At 36.0% G+C, this 24,833-nt stretch overlaps 1 protein-coding gene across 4 annotated transcripts in view; it reads right to left on the bottom strand.

The window, feature by feature from the left end:
- The window catches only part of BicD (protein bicaudal D), an 81,032-nt gene extending 57,682 nt beyond the window's left edge, over positions 1-23,350 (bottom strand). The window contains exons 1-6 of one of the 4 annotated variants that reach the window (XM_067128529.1): positions 22,461-23,350; positions 10,121-10,261; positions 9,570-9,784; positions 7,622-7,875; positions 2,546-2,712; positions 210-371 (exon numbers count right to left, since the gene is read on the bottom strand). In XM_067128529.1, the coding sequence (XP_066984630.1) occupies positions 210-371; positions 2,546-2,712; positions 7,622-7,875; positions 9,570-9,784; positions 10,121-10,261; positions 22,461-22,463 (942 nt within the window). In that variant the 5' untranslated portion in view covers positions 22,464-23,350. Of the gene's footprint in view, positions 1-209; positions 372-2,545; positions 2,713-7,621; positions 7,876-9,569; positions 9,785-10,120; positions 10,262-16,046; positions 16,627-22,460 lie in introns of those variants that run through there. The other 3 variants (XM_067128531.1, XM_067128528.1, XM_067128527.1) reach the window with 3 other exon arrangements.
- Between the last annotated feature and the right edge of the window lie 1,483 nt (positions 23,351-24,833).

The raw sequence follows: 24,833 nt of genomic DNA, 5'->3' as shown, positions 1-24,833 counted from the left end.
CTAATTTGAAAACAGGTATATTTTCAAAGCTAAGATTTCACTAACGATAAACTTGAAAATAAAATTTTAAGATCTATGACTGCTATTTCTCTATGCAATAAACAAATCCAACTTCTCAGAAGCATTATCAACCTTAACTCGGTCAAGTTACTAAAATTTATCTACATCACACACTAAATCTTATGATAATAAAACACACAACTGCATACCTGATTGGGATTCTCCTGGTCATGCAATCTAACAAGCGCCGAAATGTGCCCAATGAGATGTGAAACCCTGGCGTGTTGTGCATCCAGTTCTCCTCTTGCTTTCTCCAGCATTTCCTGGCTCTCCTTGAGATTCGTTGTTAGCTGGCCTTTCTCACTTTCAACCTGGTAAAATTTGGTAAAAACTTTTAAATTAAATACTCCAATAATCACCTTCAAAGATCAAGATCCATTTAGTATATGTATTTGACACTTTTCATAGTTACAAGGTTGTCAAGAAATTTAAACATAGCTGAATTTCTTAAAATCATGAGGCTGGTCCGAAGGATTTCTTCTTAAAATGAGCAAGTTTTGTTTACCTTACATAATTTCCCAACTTCAGCTGATAAACTGAATGCAAGAATTCCTACATTTCTCTAAAGGACTTGTCATTTGCCAAAATTAGGTCAGTTGAATATTCTATATGATTAACTGTTGATGATGAACAATATTCTCTGAACTCCGGTACAAAACTTTGTTGTAGTTTTGTAGTGATGGAGGATCACCCATCCCTATCCCAACAATATGAACTGTACCATGTGTTTGGTTTGTATATACTGTTCCTTACAGTAAATTACAATAACTTACTAAAATTGAAAAAATACCATTAAACTGATTAATGGAATGTATTCTTGCCGGAATGTATTCTTGCCGAAGTTAAAATTAAGAATACAGGAGCACTTCAGTCACCTTGAAACCTTCATCAGAGTAACTTTGTGAATAAAAGGTAGCCTCTAAAACTATTGAAACCTGTTCAGTGTTTTAAGGCAAAAGTTACGAAACTCTTACCAGAAAGTAGTAATTTTGCAGGATTTATTAGAGGCAAAATTCTGGTATTAATACAAAGGTAAAAAATTAGTTGATCATATAACAACAATTCAATTTGACTAAAGTCTTTTGCACAATTTAGTGACTGACTACTTATATATAAAATTAAAACTGGTCTTCAGAAGAATAAAAAGTTAATATTTAACTATAGATTTTGATAATAAATACTGCACACTTGAATCTCTAAATATCCCAAATTTAATACATCATGATTTAATATAAGTTTTCCCTTGGAAAAATATATAACCTAAAATATCAGTCAAATACCTGAAAATATTAATTAGCACTGTATCTATTGTAAAATTGCTAAGAATTTACAAATTTAAGAGTTGAACAATTCTTTGCTCATGTGAATATAGTGAATTTCAACAAATATCACCAGGCATTCTTGACAGGCCTCACATTTGACAGCTTTAAATAACTTGTCCCAGAAAATAAAAATAGAGATTAAAAAATAAATAAATGACCATGCCTCACTTGGAATGCTTCCACTTCATTTAAAAACCAAATAAAGAAAAGACCTAAGAAACCTTAACCCTCAAGGGACGGGTTAAATATATATCAAGCACACCCCCAGACAGGGCAAATTTCAAGGTCGGCCAAGTTAAGAAAAAACACATCATTGGAAAGAGGAAGATATGCAAATCCATATGGTGTAAAAAAAAAAAAAATTCTAAAAATTTTTCCCTACCTTCCATGGAAAGTTGAATGTGACTATTTACAATTCTGTGTGAGGCCTCTTTTAAAAGACACTTATAAAAATATGTTAATTTTACCAAGTTATGCATGTTTTTTCTAATAGTTTATTTTATTTTATTTTGTAAAATTATAATTACAGCTCATACAATATCATAACGGATAAGAACTAAAATATTTACGAGATTTACTGAGATTGGGAGATGCAGTAACCTTTTTGTAAGGTAAACACATTTTTTCTAATATTTCTTTGCAAAATTACATTTAGCTGAATACACATTTTTTCTAATATTTCTTTGCAAAATTACATTTAGCTGAATACTATCATAAAAGATAAGAACTAAAGCCAACAGCAATCCCTGGGTATATTTATGAGCAAATAAATAAAAAGACGTCCTGGAACTGCAGAGGGGCAGTACATCCCCCTATAAATTCTCAAGGCATACTGATCGATGTCTCTCCCATGCTGAGCTAAATAGTTGCCATAAGTCATTTATGGACCATTGAAGTGCTATGAATATCTTTCCCGCTAAATTCATTGAAACAGTATGGCGCAAAATATGATTACTCATATGAGGATTCCTGTCCATCACCCAAAACCTTTTATAGATACTCCTGAGGATTCCCGTTCATTAAAGGTTAATATACATTATGTTCTACATCCTACTTATTTTGAAATTATACTATGCACTCCCCAGTTTCTGTTACAGAAATTCGGGGGCAGATTTAAAATTTGTTATTTTGAAAAACAGACAAAAAATTTATAAATGACTGACCTCCTCGAGTTTCTTTTCCAACTTTCTAAGCTCATTAAGATGAATTTCTGAGAATAAATCACCTCCAAGCGTCTCGCCGCCACCCGCTGAACTCATTAACTCGGACTCTAATCTCCGTAAGACAGGCGTATCATCTTCACCATCACTTTCACCAAAATCTGTGCTCTCTGTAATTACAAGAATTTAACTTGAGCAAATCATGCAATATTAATTCCCTATAAAATGCAAACCGAAGAAAGATATCTTTTTTCATATTCCTTGTGGGCAAGAGTCAATTCTGGTAGTGCAGATGCACCAATACAAAAAAATTCAGCAATACCACTTGCCTACAGTTGCACAGAGTATGAAAGAGGCTTAATAAGCTTAATAAACTTCAAAGACCTTTTGATAAAAAAATACACCTCTTCGAATGTCTAATTTGGTCACAGCCAGCATGAAAGTCCAAAATCTAAATTGTCCTGCTACTATGTTTACACTGCATGTGAGAAATCAACTGCACGCAATACTTATTTTTTTTTTTTTATTGATCTACCCTCCAGAATCTATTTGCCTTGCAGCATTAGGGAACCCCAAGTCACTCAGCATGATGTATGTAAGAGTACTTATTGTGAAGTAATAGTTCAAAATTATGACATTTGAATATTTCAATTAGCATGATGGCTGAAAGAGTACTTCTTGCAAAGTAATAACTCAAAATTATAACATTTGAATATTTCGATACTTTCTTATTTATTCGTTTGAAATACAAGTCCTAGCATCACCAATACTACTATAGTATATAAAAAGCAATTCTGGCTGAAGGTGGCTTCACTGTCACAAGTATCTCAATGAATGAGGATTTTATTAAGCTGTAAGAATGTAAAAGGCTGCTTTAATGCACTCAATCTGCCATTCACTTATTTTCCAGTTCCACATTAAAGTCATTTTGTTTCACTTTGTGCATTTATTGCTAATCTAGCAGCATTTTGTCTATCAGTCAGTGAGTTACTAACCAAAACTGAGTTCTTAGGATTCCCTTCAATCAGTTTATAATCAATGCTGTTTTCACTGGTAACTATTGTTGCTTTCATCTGTCCAGCAGCAATGGTTGCTTTCCATTCATTTCTATTTCAGAGTTGTTCCTTACTGCTTATTATGGTTCCTTGCTTAGTAGTAAGATACTTCCTATTTTCACTGCAATTTGACATTGTCACCTTAGTAGCAGTTGTGGTTGGGAGGATGGACTTGTACCTAAATCAATGTACAGTATTTATATGGCCAATAGCGGTAGGTCATGCAATCATTTATATTATGCTGTCCTTGGACCAGCATTTGCAGCGCCCTACATTTATGGGACAAAAGTGTTTCTCTCATAGGAACTGTTCAGTGAGTGTGCGTAGGCAGCACTGTGGATCAGTGGTTCCTCTGTGCCAAGAGCTGATTGCATAAATGTTGTATGCTCAGGACCACAGTTAACACTTCTGTCTTCCATATTTTTAGCTGCAACCAGGGGTTCAAAACTCAAGTCTCAGTTGAGGAGGCTTTTTCATCACCAACGTTGCTTCCTCCTGTCAAGAGCACTCAGGGTTAGTGGCATCATCTGCCTCCAGTCCTGATCCCCACATCCCATCTTAACATGTGATGAAGCTGCTTCTACACAGATGTCTCTCTCTCCTGACAATTTCTCCCCCATCCCTGAAAAGGACCTTCCAGTCCCAAAGTCACCTGCAAAAATTATTTGGCTTTCAGGAGTTTCTTGGCTCACACTACTCATTGGGAGATGTCTGCTTCTGCTCTCCAACCAAGTTCAAAATTTCAGCTGGTGATAAAGAATCATTAGGTTTGAAGAAGGAAAATCACACAAGCCTCTTACCTCTGGTATGGGTTACACGCACAGAATGTTAAAATATATAGCAATGCCCTGAAGATTTTTAAAAATCTAGACTTGAAAATCTTCCCTAATGGGCTTTATAATGATCCTTAAAGACCACAGTGCCAACAAGAGGACCCTACCTACAGTCAATTTGGTTTATGTTTGTGCCAACAACAGACTTGAAAAGTAGGTTCACAGCTCTGAAAGGAGGCTCAAGGTCAAGAAATAATGCTGTAAGTATCTGAAGGAAAGAGACAATCATCAGAAGGATTGAAGAAAAAGTCCCTTTATAGTGCCACACACCACAGTAGAAAAGACCTCAGAATGTCACTTATACATGCACTGATGGTTAGTTAGCCAGCTCCCAAAAATTTTCAATCTTAAGTACTTCTGGAAAGCATTTTGCAGAAAAAGGACAGACCTTTATTCTATGTTTGTGCTGGCCATCAAAGGAGGAGGACGCTAATGAGTTTATGTTTCCTATGTGAAAGATTATTAATAACACTGTAAAATAATTAGGGTGTTTCTGACCTTGCACAACTAATATATCAACTGATATTCACAGACAAATTGGATGTTGCTTCTAGTCCCATCCTGATTTAGTTTGTGGCACGATTCAGTCAATGACTGTCATGGAGATGAATAGGTATAAAAGGTTTGGTTTACAAAGGAAGATCAACAAATGACAAAGGTAAGTAACTGATGTGTTATACTCAACTTCAATAGATGGTGATCATGCAAGTTGAGGAAACCACCGAGTCACAATAAAAAACTTGTAAGGCTTGCCCTAAGAACTTGTTCTAAAACTCTATAAGGGTAAAGTTAAAGAAGCTGGATAATTAAGCAGGAAGTGGCCAGTGGGAATGGTAGAACGGAAAAAGAAAGCAGCACTGCACCTGTGGAGATAGGACACTGTGAAGAACCTTTGATACAATCTACAGTGTGCCACATACCCAGCACTGAAGGTAGATACTACCTAAAGTATGCTGTGTGTGTGTGTGTGTGTGACATATTGTAAGTTATTGCATCATTCCGGCTTCACTAGTCACACTGCTTTCCGTCTTTTATTTTTCAAATGTTCCTCATGGTCTCCTACCACCTTTTCTTATAAAAATTATTGAACTTTACCTTGATCATACATTCACCTCAAAATCATGAACAAATCTTTGGGAAACTTTAGGAACGTCTAGAACACTGACAGAGTCTCATTAAAAGGGCCTCTTCTTCAAATGACTGACTAGCTAATGCTCTACACACTGCAAGCAGTGCAAGCAGTATGTGCCATCAAGGTCAACTTCTGTGGAAACTCGCTAATCTATAGTAACTATGGGGAGAGCGATTCTCTCCTCTTGAAGCCATTGTAAAGCATCTTCACACACGCAGTGCTTTAGCATGGTGGAGGTGTCTGCAATCCTATGAAAATGCTATTATTTTATTGCCATATATCTTGTTCACTGGCAAAGATGATTTCACACCGGTAAAGAGCTTTCATATAAAGTACTCGACATATAAAAATAAAATAAAAAGGAAAATATTAAAATTTCAGCTCAGATATTTGACGAGCACTAACTTAAGCAGCCAAGTTGAATTTGAACAAAAGTGAATGAGAATAAAAGGGCTAACTCCAATGGGGTGTTCAGATAACAATTAGATACCACTACAAAAGTAGTTAGTTTTCTTGATTCACTCTGACTCGGCAGGACCAAAGATTATATATATAAGACGGGATAAGTTTTTCATACAAATGGATTATATCTATTTTAAAACATTTCCACTCTCAAGAAATACTGTACTCAATATTAAAATAAAATCTACATTTGCAACATACATTATTCAAGTTTGACAAAACTAGCTCAAAAATACATTTAAGATGACAAAACCATGAATAAGATTTTTCTGTCATCAGTAACTATTACAAAAGGACTTCAGATTAGTTTTTATCACAAACTAACAAAAAGACTAAAGATATTTACCACAGCTCTATATGTGTGCATGTAAAAGCACACTAAATAGACAACAGCATTCACTAAAGGGCAAAGGAAAGAAAAAACTTCAATTGAAAGAAATACTGAAAGCCAACCTTCAATTGAAAGAAATACTGAAAGCCAACCTTCAATTGAAAGAAATACTGAAAGCCAACCATATACAATGTTTCATAGCTTCCAAACTTACTAGGCTGAGATTAAAGTAAAAAGAGCATAAAATTTTTTACATAAATTCTGGTAACTTTTCAAACAAATTTCTGATCTGCTTTTAACCACACAAAGTCTGACAAAGGGTTTTCCTAATCTGATGTACATGAGGGAGAACCTTTGGTGGATTACCTAAAGACTGCTTGGTTACACTGCCAATATATACAGTATATAGCAAAATGCTATATTTTGAATTGTTTTCACTTATTCTATCTCAAGTAAATTTTGATATTTTATATGTCATTTCATTCAGTTAAAATTTACAGTACAGTATTTAACACACTGAATTTGAAAAAGTGATGAATGAGTCCATTATATTTTGATAATTTTAAGTGGTGTATCATGCATCAAATGTTTATTTCTTGTAAAATGCACCATACACCAATGCAATTGACATTATCATTCAAATCATTATTACATATTCAAACTTTCACCTCACTTTGGAAAGGGGATCATCTCAAGTACCCTTGACTATATGTAGCCATTTACTTCGACTATGAGAGAACAGACTTGGTAAGACTCTTACAGAAATTTTCATAAAATACTGTGCAAGGTTGGTAAGTTTTAGCTAATTCACTTGTATATAAGAGGACACAAGCCAGCAATTCCTGGTGAACATGACTGTTTACAGTTTATAAACTATTATAGTGTTTTTCCTCATTTCCAGGATCTAAAAGGTATTTACCAAATGGGAGGATAAGACCATTTCAGTCTATTACATTACAGTATTAAGAAACTTTAGCAGTTTATTACTGATGCAGTTAGAATGACTCATACAGATTACTTAATTTGGGACAGAAAATCAGCTGGTAAATGTGTGATATTCTGCAAAAGGCCTTATTGTAGCAGATGGAAATTTCACATACAACCCAACTCTACCAGTCTGCATGACCAAGAATCAATGAACTTGCACCTGGGAACTTACCTCAAAAAGAAATTACTCCACTGCTCTGACAAGTTAAAAGTAGAAAAAAGAAAAAGGGTTTCAAATATCATTAGTTAATATAAAATCAATGGTCTGGCTAGAATTACCTGAGAGTTTCATGCTCATAGCAAGATTGGACAAGTTGTACATCGATTCAGAATTTATCCGGCTGTCAAGTTCCTTCTTAAGGGCGTACTTGGCCTCCCGTTCAGCCTGTAAAGACTCGAGCGCTTCTTCCATTTGTCGCTCCGCAATCTTTTTGAGATTGGCCAACTCCTCCACCTGGGAATTAAGCACCTCCGTTTCTTCCTGTAGCCGGCGGATTTCATGTTTGGCTCCTTCAAATTCAACTTGTGAAGACCTTTACATTAAAAGAGAACATTACTGTACAGATTCTGTTTAGCACATGAACCTGAGGTTTTCAGTCTTTTTGTAGAATATTAAGCCCACTGAACCTTTTCTTTACAATGAGAACATAAAATCACTCAATATTATATAAGTGTGGTCTATGACCTACATGCTAAAAATAAACTCTTCCATGAATTTGAAATATGCTGCTACAGTCAAGAAAATTTCCAGTAATATGTAAAAAAGCAAATGAATTTTACACTTAACAGGGGGACCTTTTTTTAATTACTGTTTTACAACTTTCACAACTGTTATAATTCTCAAAATCAAATCCTCTCTCATCTTGGTTATCAGTTATTAAACAGGAAGCTGAAATCTTATTGTAAAGAAAAAAAAAAATTTGAAAGAATCATTTTATAACAACATGCCTATGAGTAACAGGTAACTAAAAGATACTTTCTTGAAAAAAAAAAACTGATTTTTTACCAAATGAATATTCTACTGATAAGACACCCACTCAACAGGTGCAAAATAATCAACTGGAAAACTGTTAATACCAAAACCATATTCTGGATAAGTGTCACTGAGGTCTGTTCCTTGCAAGAACCATTTTTTTTTATACTTTTGATTTACTTATCAATTATAAAGCTATAATGTCAAAATGTATTACCAATTCAACAACAAATATATTGTGCTAATGCAGTGGAACTAGCTAAAATCTATGAATATCAATACAGATTGCATACTGGAAATTCACATAATCCACACCCAACGATAGATAACACAAATTTTAAATGTTAAAGAAACAATAACTAAATTTCAGAGATACTAAGACAAACTATTCAGTCCATAATGGACAGAAGTAAAATTCTTTTATGTCGAAAATTACCAATCCTTAAAATAAGCTGAGAAATATTTGCAGTAATTTCAAACATACACCATACTTTTTACCAATCAAAACAAAAAAGCAGACATCCATAATTTAAATCATACAGAGCCTAAAAATTAAACATAACTCCAAAAACAGATATTCAAGATTTAATTATCAATACAAAGATGCTAAAAATAAAAAAATACAGTTAATAGTGAATGACTCATCAGTAATAAAATAATTAATATAACTGGAAAAACATGAATATTCAAGAACTAGATTCACCAGACACATATATAATAAAATATTACCACAAGGCATGCTTAAAAATACCTACATATATATAACAGGTGAATACAACCACACCCTTTGAGCACACATTGTGACTATTATCGATCCTACGTTAGGTGAAACCTTCATGCAACTGGTGACTGAACAGAGCTGGGAAGTGTTTTCATGAAATAAACTGAAAACTAGTGACATTCACACCAGATCTAAAATGTACTGAACTAGTCTGAATAAAAAAAGCTAATGATATATGTACTGTACAACCATTTTTTGTTACATATAATCTCACAACTTCAACATCCAAATTTCCTGGTCTACCTTTACTGACTGAATACTGTGCAGTATTAAGTGAAATTGCTCTTTCACATCCACTTAACATAATCATCCATGCATTAAACTTAATATGAGGATATAAAATTCCTATATATAAGTCTAATACCAATTCTTTCTTTCTTAATTCTACTCTCAATAATCCTCTTCAAATATCAGGAAGAATCTTATATTTTCCTCAAGATTTGAAGCTAACAAACAAACAATACTATACGTACTTGAGACTAGATATCTGTTTCTGTAACGTGATGTTTTCATCTTCCAATTCCGCATAGTCTTGGAACAACCGTGTCTCACGAAACTTCAGATCCTTCAGTTCTGCTTTCAGCTGTTTCTTTTCATGATCTGTTAGCTCTTTTTCCTTGAGTAGCTCGGAAAATTCTTGGTAATATCTTGACTTCTCACTCTGTACTCTTTCGAGTTCTGCACGGCACTGTTAACGGAGATGAAATTGTTAATGCAGACTGGGCGGCAAATGACTTTGCTTAGACTCTTATAAGTGGAAAAAATCATATAGACAACCAGCATCAGACACTTTGCATGTACAATTGTATCTGAAGCTAAATTTTTTATACACAATCCAAAGTAAATTGGCTCCTCTCACAATCTTACGAGGAAATAAAAGTTTCTAGCAAAATTTGAACTTTTTCAATATTTATAACACTGTATTTCAGATTGTTACTTTAAGCACACATCTAATCTTCTTAAACATTCAGTATTGTTGCTCATAGACTAAAACCTGATTAGGATGCAGTATAATGTACTATACCTGTTTGGCTTCAAGTTCTAATTCGATAATCTGGGAATTTAGTGAAGTCTCTCTTGCTGCTGACTCCGAAAGCAACGACTCCTCTGTTTCAATTCCACTTGCAGTAGCAACACGATGAGTAGTCTGGAACTTGGCTAATGCCTGAAACAAACTATGGGTCAGATTTCAAGGGAAATTGACAACTGAATATGTGCTACTTTACGTAAAAATGTTAACATATCTCTCACACAAAAACAGCACACTGCTATCTGCAATTTTCTGAAGGGATTAACATAGTTGTAGAAAACTTAAAAATTCTACGAACAAATACTCATGTACGATTACTGTTAAATACTGAGACTTTTCTAGTATGAACTTCCCTCTAAGGCTACAGTAAGTGAAAAAAGTGTCATATTTGCATTTGAGGGAACAAAATAGTTTACACAAACACTCTTAACAGAATAAGCTATTTCCTGTACTGTCAGATTAAACTGGTTACTGTATATGTCGGCATGGGATCTTCCTTTAGTGCAGTCAAAAAATGAATAAGATGTATTATAAGACACACTTTTTTTTTTATTATTAACAATACTTATTACAGTATTCAGTTGGCTTAAAGATTTACTAATATATGCAATAACAAAATCCCAAAAGTCATTTTTTTGCACACACACACACACACACACAGAGAGAGAGAGAGAGAGAGAGAGAGAGAGAGAGAGAGAGAGAGAGAGAGAGAGAGAGAGAGAGAGAGAGAGAGAGAGAGAGTTAAATGGAAAAATGGCACAGGAGACAAAGTCAGCCAAAGAACTCGTTAAGGGAAACCATGACGTAAGCATGTTAATGAATGACGATGGCGATAGCAAAGGCATTGCAGGAATTAGGAATGCCTACACATGAAGCAAAATTCTCCGAAGGTGCATGAGGTAACATCTCTTGAACAATAACGTCATTTGCCTGGTTTTCTGTCAGTTGATGAGGTAAAGAAAAGGATGGTCTCAAAATAGCGGTCATTTACGCTTCTTTCATACTTCTTTCATATACGAGAAAGACACAATAGAGAAAAACATGACGACAAAGACATCAGCATTGAGGACTCAGAGGAGAATTGGACTCCACATAGGACTATGCTGAGGAGAATGGGTGAGAGAAAAATACTGATGGTTTTAAGTGAATGAAAGTTTGGTGGAGATAACCACGAGAAGAAAGATTAAAAGATTAGGCATGGCCATGCACCACAAACAATAGGAATAGGCAACAATGAGAGAGAGAGAGAGAGAGAGAGAGAGAGAGAGAGAGAGAGAGAGAGAGAGAGAGAGAGAGAGAGAGAGAGAGAGAGAGAGAGAAAGGTAACTGTACTGAGAGAGAGAGAGAGAGAGAGAGAGAGAGAGAGAGAGAGAGAGAGAAAGGTAACTGTACTGATTTTTTCTACAATATAAACAAATTTCCACTAAAATGATATACAGTATATCATTCCAGTTTAGTAATGTATGGTACACAATGATATTCTAATTCTCCTTCATTCTTGATAACTTAACACAGTCAAGATTCATCATAAAAATATGCAAAGAATTCACTGTAACTAGAATTCTTCCTCCAAGGCTAAATATCTCTCTTCATGACAGCAGTGAATGTCTTTTCCAGTTAACTTTTTTTTTTTTTATTTGCAGTCATGTATGACTCAGCAAATTCTGAGTGGCCCTTTCTCCACCAAAACCAGACAAAATGGAGCTCAACCCCAATATCTTTTATAAGGTGATAAGATCACCAGCATTATTGCGCTTCACCGAGTTCCAGAAGTTGATATTCAAATTACAGTATTCTTTTTACAATAAAATGCCTCAAGAAAAGAAAAAATCTACAACAGACATTTAAAACAAATGCATACACATATAGAAATATTTCTGACTTTCTCTTTTTATATTACAAACCTCCCTCAAATTACAATAGATTATGGATATTGAGACAAGGAGGAAATCAAGTCCTACTTTCTCGGGGAGAGACAACAGATAATTCAATTAAGATCATTCACCTGTCCAACATCTCAACATACTACAGTATCAACGTGAAAGTATAGCTTCAATTCATTGCAAAAGCAAAGAAAGGAGAACCTTCCAAAACAGAAGTGTCTTCTGTCAAGATGAATATGGTGAATCTTGAGCATTCCTAGACCAGGAATGTTGTTCTGAGGTTAAATACAAGAGGCATCTGAAGAATACAATCAGCTTCAAAACATGAAACTACTTGTTTTTATGCATCCCAAAATATAAACATATGCAAGAGATTGAGTTGGAAAGTTAAAAAAGATCACCGAGATGACAGACAGTTTATCAAGTCTGAACAACTTTCAACCCAAATACACGTACATAATCATCGACAGATCGCTTCTGACCAGATCAGAGTCTGTGTGTAAGCCACACATGCTTTACATTAAAATCGCAGGAGAAGAGATGTTTGTTTGTTTAAAATTAATCACAGAACCTCTCTCAAGGAGTCCACCTGAGGAAGCTCATTGATGGAATGAATGAATGAATGATCTGTTTCACAGACAGCATCTAGGATTAAAAAAAAAAAATAAGGCATACTTTATGTAAAAAGGACAAGGAGTCATATTAAATTTACAACTTGCTTGAAGGTATAATGACCAGTTTCCTTTCTTTAACATATATATTTGTTTGTTTACTACTTATATGTTATTTCTACTGTTCCACTACTTTCTTTCTTTTTGCTTCCTTCTTTCTTTCCACCTGCGCGCACAGAATTTCATGTCTGTTGGCCTGTTCTATTAAAATTTATAAACATAATGAAAAACAATCAAAGGCGGCACAGTTACTTTATGCTCATCAACGCTCAGTGTTTGCTTATAATCCAATTATGAAATATAAAAATGTCAACCACTCTCCTTTCGACCTATTTAACCCTGCTCCACATGGGGAGGAATGGGTTTTACAATTCCCATTTTCATAATCCAAACAAAAAAAAAAAAAGATACCTTTCATTTGATATATTAAATGGTATGTTCCTAAACATCCTCATTTTTTACAACCAATGGCCACACCCCATTGTAAACGATGGGTTGCAAGGCCATCTTTTTTGTAATTTACTCATTAAGACATTTCAAATGACAATGGATATAATATAAATATGGCTTTCAAGATGTCCAATAATCCAATACCCTAACAATGACCTATCATTGAATTATGCATTAAAAACCCTGCTAATGAATTACCACCTCAGGAACGAATGATGCCACTAGGTACAGTACAAGAAGGTGTACCTTTTGAAATTATTACAAGTATCAAACTAAACAAAAAATTATAAAAGAAACTCTCAACACTCATTCTGCCATTTGATTCTGACACAAATGCAAACATCAGGGATACGGCAACAGTAGTCTCCATTTGGATGCAACGCAGCCTATGTAATAAGAATATCTTACCAAACTTTTCCATTTTGAAAAGACATTTTGAAAAGAAAGAAAAATGCATGGGAATTTCAAAGCATGAATGATACCCGTACAGTACTCTTTCGTTACACGCTAATAATGCTCCTCAGGGTTCTTACCCCAAAAATAGAAGATATACCAGTGATCATTTATTTCCAATGCAGAAGGCAGGGGCCACAGCTATAGCTCTTCTGTACTGAAGTGCAGGCAAACTAAAGGTCAACACTTGTTAACAAAGCATCTTTGGCTACACATTTGTTAGGTCACAAATTCTAACACTACCCTATCAATAACAATACAGTGGCTCTTGGATTTTCAATCCCAAAACACTAACAACTAATAATGAACTGTGATTACTCATTTTTTATTTGCATATTGCAATGTATCAATCATTCAAGACAAATCAAGATCCCAGTCCAAGCATTGTTTTTCAAAATCTGTAGGAGTTATAAATGCAGCAGAGAAATATGAGTTTAAGGGATAACATCATGAGTTTAAGGAAAGATTCTAGATGGAAGTTTCCTGATACTGTACCTATATACCTCACTCTGAGTACCAGTGAGACAGCAGACTGAAGCATTAGATATATTTACTAAATAACATTATGCTTTACCCAACACTACAAACCACTAGATATGCAAAATTAAGCCTCTGTAACAGCATTTCCATTGAATTCTCTACTCTTACAGGAGTGATTAAAACAAGAACTACGCTTTTCTGTCAAGATGTCTCTGTAGGCTTCTTGTAAAATTAAAAAACAGTTGATTCACAGTACACTTGGGTACAGTTTTACATCTTGTAGTTATGCAATTCAAATGGAATACCTGGGAAGGAATGAAAGTAGCACAATGGGAACAATATATGTATCAAGAGACCCTACGACTCTACAATGGGGTACTACTGGTTTCTAATCTACCACCAAATAAAGTTAAAATATTAGTAAACACCCCGTCTGACAGATTAAGGGAATTATGAGTTATAAATCCATGCTACGATGAATGGATATATCTAAAATCTGTGACAGATAAGAGAATTGCATAAGAATTGAGGGTAAGCACAATGAACCTAGGGTACTTAGCATTTAAATATATACCCATACTAACCCTATTGTTGTACCTTGAGAAATATGAATAGTTTAAAAGCACTTTATTAAGTTAGTCCTGATCTCATTTACAATTTTGCAGGCAATCTTTCGTCGTCATCTGAGAAAAAACATACATAGGCTATACTGTCCTAACAAAAATAGGGAAAAAATAAATTAACATGGTGTATTATGAAGAACACTTCAAGTTCATAGGAAGACTGGTGTGATACTAAGACTGAATCCACTCTCTCAAATACCAATAGCCTAAGGTTAGGCTCCACAGACCAGGTTGTTCCATTATGCAAAAATCAGCATTATTTAAAAATCATGGTTGCCCAGGGTTTTAGTCAAGAAAGCTGTTTTAGATCACAGTATAATTTTCAATAGTACTTTATGACAAATCCTTTTTTTTTTTGCTTCATACATACTACAATACTGTAAAACTTTCAAAAGCAAATACCCATATTTTTAAAGTACTGTAATCAATATCATCCAACCATTGGCTAACCTAACATACCATGTGTGTTTAGATACCCATTCATGGTATTATTTAATAACTACAATATATGGGTTATATTCCTGTCCTTATACAGTGCCTATGACCTTCAGTGCTGGGAAATCAGTTATGTAAAATAAACCAATGCACTTTAAATTCATAATTCATAACCAACAGACTTTGTATTATATTCACACACCTTTTTTATAAATCTAACAAGGTAATGCAGCAGTTATCCAACTGTAATTACTGCTGTAATTAATAATGCAGCAGGCCTATATGCACATATACTGACAGGTTAATGAGAGAGAGAGAGAGAGAGAGAGAGAGAGAGAGAGAGAGAGAGAGAGAGAGAGAGAGAGAGAGAGACTCGCATAGCCTGACCTTATATGGAATTGGGCTATGATGCAGTTATGGTGTTGTAATTCAAGATTCAGCTGCTGACGAAAATCAGCTGCACAGACCAAATCTCAATTTCCCCGGGAAACAGGCTGGAACAGGCCTAGGCTACTTAAGCACAAAGCAACTTCATCTAAAAGTCAGTCTAGCCTACCGACTGTCAGTCAAGCATAACCTAACACCTGCAGTGTGTAAAAAAAAAAAAAAAAAAAATAAATGGTGAAGAACCATCATCCGCATTCCCCCCGAACCATTTGTGGTTGGCCCATTCCCCACAGCCTAACGGACGGACGGACGTCCCTGGTTCGTGAGGGGGGGAGGTGCCCCCCCCGCCCCCAGTTCTTCTCCTTCACCTGGAGAACAGCTGACGAGTGAATGCCTGATGATGATGATGATGATGATAAGCCTCGACAATCGCCCCCCACAACGGTGAGCTGTCACCACGACCCCAAAACACAAAACGCCCTTCAGCGCCTCCTTCAGGAGCGGGGAGGGGGGGGAAGGAAGGGAGGGAATACTCTACCTCGCGGGTGTTTTCCAACTCGAGCTTGGTGTTCTCGTATAAGGCCTCCAACTCCTCGCACCTTGTTTGGAGAGACTCTTTCTCCTCCAGCAGGACCAACCCGTACTGAGCGGCTTGGTTCTTCTCGCTGCTCGTCTGGTCCAATTCGAGGTTGAGGCGCTCGAGCTCCTGCTTCAGGTGGTCCAGGGACTCCATCGCGACGAGGGGCGGTGTCCGGTTTCGCCACTAAAGTCCGCCAGAGCCCACTTCATCTAACACAAGATCGCCACTTTCACGGGGACATGTTTTCCTCCACCTACCGAGGTGTCGGTGACTGGCAACCTACTGAGTGACTATACAAGTCAGGCCTTTACGAAGACTTCTCTCTGTTTATGGACACTCGCACTTTCCACGGCGGTTTTCGTTCCCGAATTATTTATGCCCGCCATAATCGCTAAATATTAATGCCAATCCCATCAATAGAACGTATGCGGCAACTTGTGAAATTTCAGACCGATAAATGGACTTCGTTCACGCGTATATTATTGGAATGTTTGATGTCATAGAAAACGAGCAATGACATCTTACCGAAAGCAGAATTAAACATAAATCATTACATTTCCCTACACCTGGGATACATATCAGTGACACTGACATTCGTGTGGGTAAATAAATATCAAAAGTGTTTCGTTGCACTGCGCATTTTATTTGCATTATGTCATTTTCCTTTCATGTTATGGTCGAATCATCATAATGTTACCTGTGTAGGAGTGCAATCTTTGTATCGGCACTCCTTTCCCCCAGTTAAAATCTTCCGTTTGCGGTGCCTTACGCGTGTAAATCATATAATGAGTAATATATATAATATATGTGTATATATATATATATATATATTTATTTATTTATTTATTTATATTGTACGTCTGTTGTATCTAGTGGTGATGTTTTACTTCCGTTAAGTTTTCCTTAATCCACAAGATAGGAACAAGATGTGACCCTTTTCTTGAATGTAATTCTTGATATACAGTAAAAAAATACCCTGCAAATCTTTGAGCTTTACGAGGACTACTGTCCTCGTTGTCAGAGGGAACGCAACTACGTCACAATTTCTAAGTGGACAGAATATTTATATCAGCAGAAAACGTATATAAATAGTCTGCCATGTAGAAATATTGATTCAGTAACATTCCCTCAGACGATGAGGACAATAGCCACGGTAAAGCTTAAGGGTTTTCAGTGTATTTTTAGCAATATATCAAGAATTGCACTTAAGAGAAGGGTCTCACCTTACCCTTATCTTTAAAGAACGTGACTTCATATTCTTCGCTAGTTAATGTCTACAGGAAAATTACAGGCAACAGAAAGATGGGGAAATTCAAGTAATATTAGTAGCAAAGAAAGCTATTGTATAAATGCGTTCTGACATCTTTGGCTATCACATGCTATAACAATTTGTGGTAAGTTGCTTATAATAGAACATGTGACCAAACACACACAATATCTCTCTCTCTCTCTCATATATATATATATATATATATATATATATATATATATATATATATATATATATATATATATATGTATGTATGAAGATAAGAAGGCTCATAAAACACTATTTGAACGTTGCAACCATATATAATATATATATATATATATATATATATATATATATATATATATATATATATTAAACATGTAAAAGTAAGTATAGCTTAGTTTTACCAGACCACTGAGCTGATTAACAGCTCTCCTAGGGCTGGCCCGAAGGATTACACTTATTTTACGTGGCTAAGAACCAATTGGTTACTTAGCAACGGGACCTACAGCTTAGGAACCTAGTGATTTTCTTTATTCACAGCTTTCTCCGTTGCCTTTTTCAAGTTCTTTGTCACCTAGGTTTGTTTCCCTTATTGTTTATATATTGTTTATATATTTAACGGGTTTGGTTATATTCTTTTCTTTACCCTAGCTTGTATCTCTGGGTGTTGGGAGATGGCACCTCGGTTTCTGTGGTGTTGTAGTCATCACCGAAGAACTGTCGTAGCGTAAGCAATGTTGCTTTGTTTAGGGGATTCTCAGTTTCATTCTGAACGCGTAACTTCAAATTCCGAGTTTTTACATGTTGCTGATTTCATTAATTTTATTTTATGGTGCAGTATTTCTTTTTACTAAGTCATTTCTATCATTTCAAAAGCTCTTATATATCTTTTTATATTTCTGGAGTTTTATTTTCCACCATTAATTCTTCCACTCATTCTCCCTGTGATAACAATAAGCTTTATTCCAAGTGAATGTAAAGCATCATCGTTACTTGATATCAAAACACCAATATGCAAGTTATATGTACGAAATAAATTTATTCTAAATTTATAAAAAAAATGGTAAAGGCAGCTTTTACTTTTGATATGGTTACCCATAAAATAGCACCAAGAGTTTTCTTTAAAGAAAATACGTTTTCTTTATTATTTTCGCATAACTATGTTTTAACATGATTCAACACCATCGGAATGTTTGAGTTATATAAAACTATATCGAACTTATTTCTAAAATACTGGAATAGAATTGACTTTCAAAAGATGACCTAACTGTTTCGTAGGTAGAACTAAGTATTAACTAACATTTGACGAAAAACAAATTCTTAAAAGACTAGGAAGTCAAGGGGCGTTCAACAATCCGTCTGCATAACGGCTGTTTGATTCTTTAGACCTTGAGATGGACAAAGTTTAAAGGTCCACACCAGTCCTCCTAAACCCCTTTTAAATATATGTTATACCTTTGGGCAAGGCCCATGCCAACTATGGTCGGTTCGATCTAACCCAACCTACTTGTTCTCCCGACTAAAACGGCCACATCTCAACCAGCATTTGAGGTAACGAATGATCTCGATGGAGTTCTCAAACATGGAACTTAATATGTAACCTCTTTTCCAAGATTGTCTTCCACAGTTTTCCTACATTTTGTTCCATTTTATTTTTCTGGAGGCGTGTCAAAAAGGCCAATCAGAGCGCAAACTTTGCTCAGTGGATAAATCAAGAGGTTGCCTACCTCTCTCGTTTGCTTCACAAATTCATCATTACTGGGCGGTCGCCCTCTCCCAGAAAAAGTGGCATTCCTGGGGAATGATTCGTCTTGTATGGCACCATATAGGTTCCACCATGTCGACTGGTTTACCACTATGATTTCCTGGACAGTTTTTGAGGGTGTTCATCTGACCCTCACCCTTCGGTTATATTTTGTCTTATTGATTCGACTTTTTGCCCGATATTTGTGGCTGCTGGACCATCTTAGATGTCACAATTGGTTGCCTGTGAAGGGCGGCGTCCTTCTAGCTGTGTTTTCAAACCTTAGGCTGCTTTATCGAGTGTGTACCATGGCCTAACTTTTCAAAAATCTTGAGTTTGAGTCTCCTTGCAGTTCAAGAACACGTTATTAATTTTCAAGTCTTAAATTCAATGCTAAATTCATAAGGCAGCCAAATACATAATGAATGAATCCATACGAACACGGTCCTATCCTTCACCTTGATGCTGAAGCAAACTTAGCCACAATCTGGGTTTCGCGTGCTGAAGAGTCATTCTTTCAGTGCTGTTAATATGTTGCTCCACTTACTTCAATTTGTCCATGTTCATCTGCAAAGTTGCATTCATATCATATTGGTCTCAAATATTTAGCTTCATATAGCTTCCTCCCAAGTACATCACACATTTCATATTCTTTTCTCGCTGTAATAGGTGACCAGTGCAACTGAACCTAACTTGGGATAACTATATTACGTGGCGAGTATTTTTTTTTTTATATAAAACTTGCAGTCGTAATGAATATGTCTCTTCCTTCTTCAGAAGTTATCCAGTAAACCAGTATAAAGGTCGATACAGTAGTCCATTCTTGTGATTACATATCACACACAAACATTGGTGCTACTTTGACTTGTTATCTACGCGCCACCTCCGAGGTGCTAGTACTAACAAGGCGGAAGCTCAATGGGATAACGTGTTTAGTACGAGCGCCTCGGGGATCAAAGAAATCGTTTATTAATATACTTTGTCGACCACACAACACAGAAATGTGTGTGTAGCACACAAACATTCTTTATATTTATTTCTACACAGTTCCCTCTGAACGCTATAATAATGGAAATGTTCTGTTTTCATTACATTCAATATAAATTTCATAGTAAGGCGTCCATCACTTAATATTACCAGTGTTTGCGTCTCTGCTGTCCCCACAACGGCTCTGTTTACTTATACCTCTGCTTTGCAAGTGGTACTCAGTTTAAAGCTCACTGACTCTCTTGCGTTTTGTTATTGGCATCCTCCATTTCTTTACTATTACGATATGACAGTTTCAAAGTTGTCTTTAACCAGATAAAAATTAAATGCAGAAAAATCCTACCATTTATTTCTTGTGCTTAAACGGATTCAAGGTCCCGTTGTGTATGACCTAAAAAATATCGCAGGCACTGGAAGCCTTGTGATATTTCAAAATGTACTTTTAGTTAACAGTTCTACAGGTCAAATAATTCTGGCGCCATTCCACATTCTTCATACAGTACATTTGAAGTCTTGCAACATAAACTCAAGTATTGCTGAAAAAAAGAGTAAAATAATGTACGTGCGTTATTATCAAAGTATTCTTAAAGACTGCTACTCCCCGTAGGAGGGAAGTGCCATCAGTGCATCTCATTCGGTGCACTGTAGGCATTTCTAAAGGTTCTTTGCAGCGTCACTTCGGCCCCTAGCTGCAACTCCTTTCATTCCTTTTACTGTACTTCTGTTCATATTATCTTTCTCCTAACAATTATTTCATAGCGCAAATACGAGGTTTTCCTCCTGTTACACCTTTCAAACCTACCTACTCTCAATTTCCTTTCCCGCGCTGAATTACCTCATAGGTCCCAGTGCTTGGCCTTTGGCCTAATTTATATATTCCTGGGAGTCGATTAGCTGGTAACGTTTTGCACTTTTCAAAATATTCGACAAATTACTGATGTACTCCTTTTTTATATATTTTTTTTTATAGAAATCACAGGTTTGTTGTTGGGTCAAATGACAAAAGAGGCTATCTATCTTGACTTTTTTTCAAACACATGCCCCATTATCGTTGTCAGAGTACCAAACTTTTTTTTTCATTGTGTACCAATAGCAATGGGTTAACATGTTACCTTTTGGACGGCCAGAAAAAGAAAATATATAAACGTGGACAAAACAGATTGGATAAAGAAAAACCCTATAGAGCTTGCTATCAGAGCTAAGGCACTTGATATATTAACAGAAATAGTCAAGCCAATCAACAGTAATATATTGGCACCATAATACGACATTTCAAATACCAGTAAAAATGGGACATTACTACCGAAGAAATGAAGTTGCCAAAAAAGAAATTTCTGAATGATGTCCAAATTGTCACTTCATAAATGTCTCCATAACGGTCAACTAATTCAGCAGAAGTTGCAAGGCTTATTTAGCAAGGTAGCCAAAATTACAGCTAATCTATCCTAGCGCGATAGAGTCACACCAGTCCTAAGTGATATACTATGACTATATTGTCATAAAGATTCAAATAAAATATGTTTTGCCTTACACTGAAATAAATATGAAATGGATATGGCAGAGAAACCGCGTGATTCCTATCATCTGTTGCGTCTTCTTAAAATCTTTTCTCACTTCCATGAGGGGTCGATATTCCTGACAGCTTTCCTCCACCCGTTTCGGTCAAACGCATCGACCTCTGGCAACTGTTCGTCTCTCAGATCTTTAACAATGTCCATCCACCTTCGCTTATTCGGTCTTCCTCTCGCTCTCCCACCTTCCTCTGCATCACTCTCCTCCCTACATTTGTCTCCTCCCTTCTCATCACATGGCCATACCACTCCTGTCATCTGTAGTGTATACGTCCTATATGCTAAGAATGGCGTCAAAAGTCATGATTAAAAACTACTACAAGGAACTTGTTGTAAACAGCCTGACAAGTCTTACGCTCACCAAGGACGTCCACCACCAACAGCAATATTATAATGCCTGGCGATTTGAAATAAACAATGTCCTCCAGTACTTTAATTACAAAGTTTGAAAGTTTCTTCAACGATACTAGTGGCCTCTCTTTTCGGCCGGTCAAAGTTCCGTGACATAGTCCATGGGGTTGCACAAGGCAGAAAACATTGAGAAAAAATTGCATTACCAACGGCACAATTTTTTAGGAGCATCAGGGAAAGGTGGAACAACTCGCTTTAAAGAATACAGAAATTATTTTATTTGTAACTGCTCCCAGTTTAGAGCTGCAGTCTTCATACTCATAAACTGATGAAAACAATAAAAACGATACCAATGTTACTTCATGCGTCGTAACCAACTCATCGGTTGCAAAGTACACGTTAGATTATGATACAGCGTTTTTACTGTTATTCCAGAGAACATTTTAAAATAAAAACCAAATTACCATTATTTCAGTTGAGTGATGGATGAAAGACAACTGTAGTTGGTCGGTCGTACAAGAGAATTACAGCAGCACCTTTCTCCTCCATAACCAACGAGAAATCGTCGATGTGTGTTTTCGCGATTGAGGGAGTTGCCAAAGTTTATTTTCATCCCGAATATCCAGGCATAAATTATTAGTCTCGATGCATCCATATACTATATAAAGCCTCAGAAGTCTCTGGGCCTTTTCCCACGGCTGTTGGTAAAAGTCCAGTGGTCCACATCAAGCCTCTTAACTCTCGTTGACAAGTTTACCATTTAAAACTGCCTCAAGGAATCGTACTGGCATAACCTACCATAGTGAACGATAGGCCGACCAACCAGCACGTCCTTCAGTATTTAGAACTGTATTTTAAAAAACCCACATTATGTAATTTCTTGTTTTAATCCACATAATGTAATTTCTTATTTTCAGGTCAAAAATTTGATGAGCACTGAGGATGTCATTTCTTAAGGGGGCTGGGGGTGGGGTAACACAATGAATTCACTGCTCAGATAACAAAAAAGAACTAATCTTCCCCGTTGTAACCTGACTTACGTGAAGTTCCAGCGTATCTTGTATGCAAACGCGAACACACTCACACGATATAAATAGCAGGAAATGTTTCATGTGTTTAACACTTTGCCATCCTTCACTAACGATTGGATTTGGTGTATGCTGTGGGCTCTCAAGACAAATTTAGTTCTGGAGCCTTTCAAAACGTGAAACAATTTTCTCTAAGGACAGACCTTTCTTTGAGAGTTCGCCTCTTCATTACTGTACAGTAAATAGAATGGCCTAACTGCCCACAAACCTTCACGACTGACAAACCGTAACTGGGGCGGTCGAGACTCCGGAAGCCCGGAGTCATCAGAAAAGCTGGGTACGATTGCCCAGTTTCATCTCATTCGTAAACATGTACGGTACACGTTATGTATCGTCCTTGGGTACATGATACATAAGAAAACGAATTAACTAAGGAGTGCCATTGCAAAGAAGTATGATCATGTGGTTTATTATTATTTTTTTAGTATACATTGTATACAACACCGTAATTAGGTCCCTATGTTTTTAAGGAGTTTTTCCTGAGTATCCATTCGCCCTTGAGAATGAGTCGTCTCTGCGCTTAGGGACATGTCCCTACGGCTGGTAGCCCTGTGAGGAGGGGGGAGGGGGCTCAGTTACCTCATGAACTACCATAACCATAATAGCGACTAGTTCCCGTAAACAAGGCTGTTGCCATACAGTGGCAGTTTTAGTCGGTTTGGTAATTAAATTGAATATAGAATTTAGGACAATGGCCAAGCACTGAGTCCTTATGAGGTCATTCGGCACTGAAACGGAAATTGAAAATAAGAGGTTTGAAAGGTTTAGCAGGGGGAGAGGGTGGAAAGTAAGATGGGAGAGAGAATACGAAAGGAGGTACAGTAAAAGGAACGAAAGGGTGGTCGGTTTGATAAGCTCTTCTTTCATATATATTTTTAATAATATACTTACACAGACATCACTGTGGATTTCTTCGCTAGTGTCAAGAATCACGGCAGTCATACAATTACCGGATTTCTTTACCCATTTCAGAACATCGTTCAAGGTCAGATAAATAAAACGAAGCCCATCCATCCTGAATAAATTTTATTTTTCATTATTAATCCAGTAATAATCATCAATCAGTCATTAATAATTATACTTCGAATCTAAAGCCTTAAATAATGGGAGGACCATTTCACTGCTCCACGACTCATTCAATTAGTTGATCATTAAGGATTATCAGTATCGTTACATTAATATATGATTCACATTGGAATTTCACAGTCAGATATTCATCATTTTCCGTCATATATATATACACATGTATATATACTGTATATATATACACATATGTATACAAACTGTATATGTATATATATATATATATATATATATATATATATATATATATATATATATATATAATATATATATATAACCAACTAAGCTAGTTAAGAAGAAAGGTATAATACGGCCTGTCGAAAAAGAATCGACTAAGGACACAGAGCCCTGATTTAAAGCATCTTAGAGTAATTCTGACACAGGGTCAATCAGAGGCATTGAGAGAGAGAGAGAGAGAGAGAGAGAGAGAGAGAGAGAGAGAGAGAGAGAGAGACCCTGACGCCCTCATCACCTTGCTCATAATTGCTTTGGTACGAGGTCAACTTCACTGCATTTACCTTTTAGCTCAGGTTAAGTAATTGTAAATTTAATTATAACTTAAATGTCGTGCACAAGCGACTACAACCGAACCATCAACACACACACACATATATATATATATATATATATATATATATATATATATATATATATATATATATATAT

The sequence above is a fragment of the Macrobrachium rosenbergii genome, chromosome 26 (genome assembly GCF_040412425.1).
Source record: "Macrobrachium rosenbergii isolate ZJJX-2024 chromosome 26, ASM4041242v1, whole genome shotgun sequence".
Taxonomy (NCBI): Eukaryota; Metazoa; Arthropoda; class Malacostraca; order Decapoda; family Palaemonidae; genus Macrobrachium; species Macrobrachium rosenbergii.
Note: the sequence above shows the minus strand (reverse complement) of the source record. Positions and strands in the feature narration are given on the sequence as shown.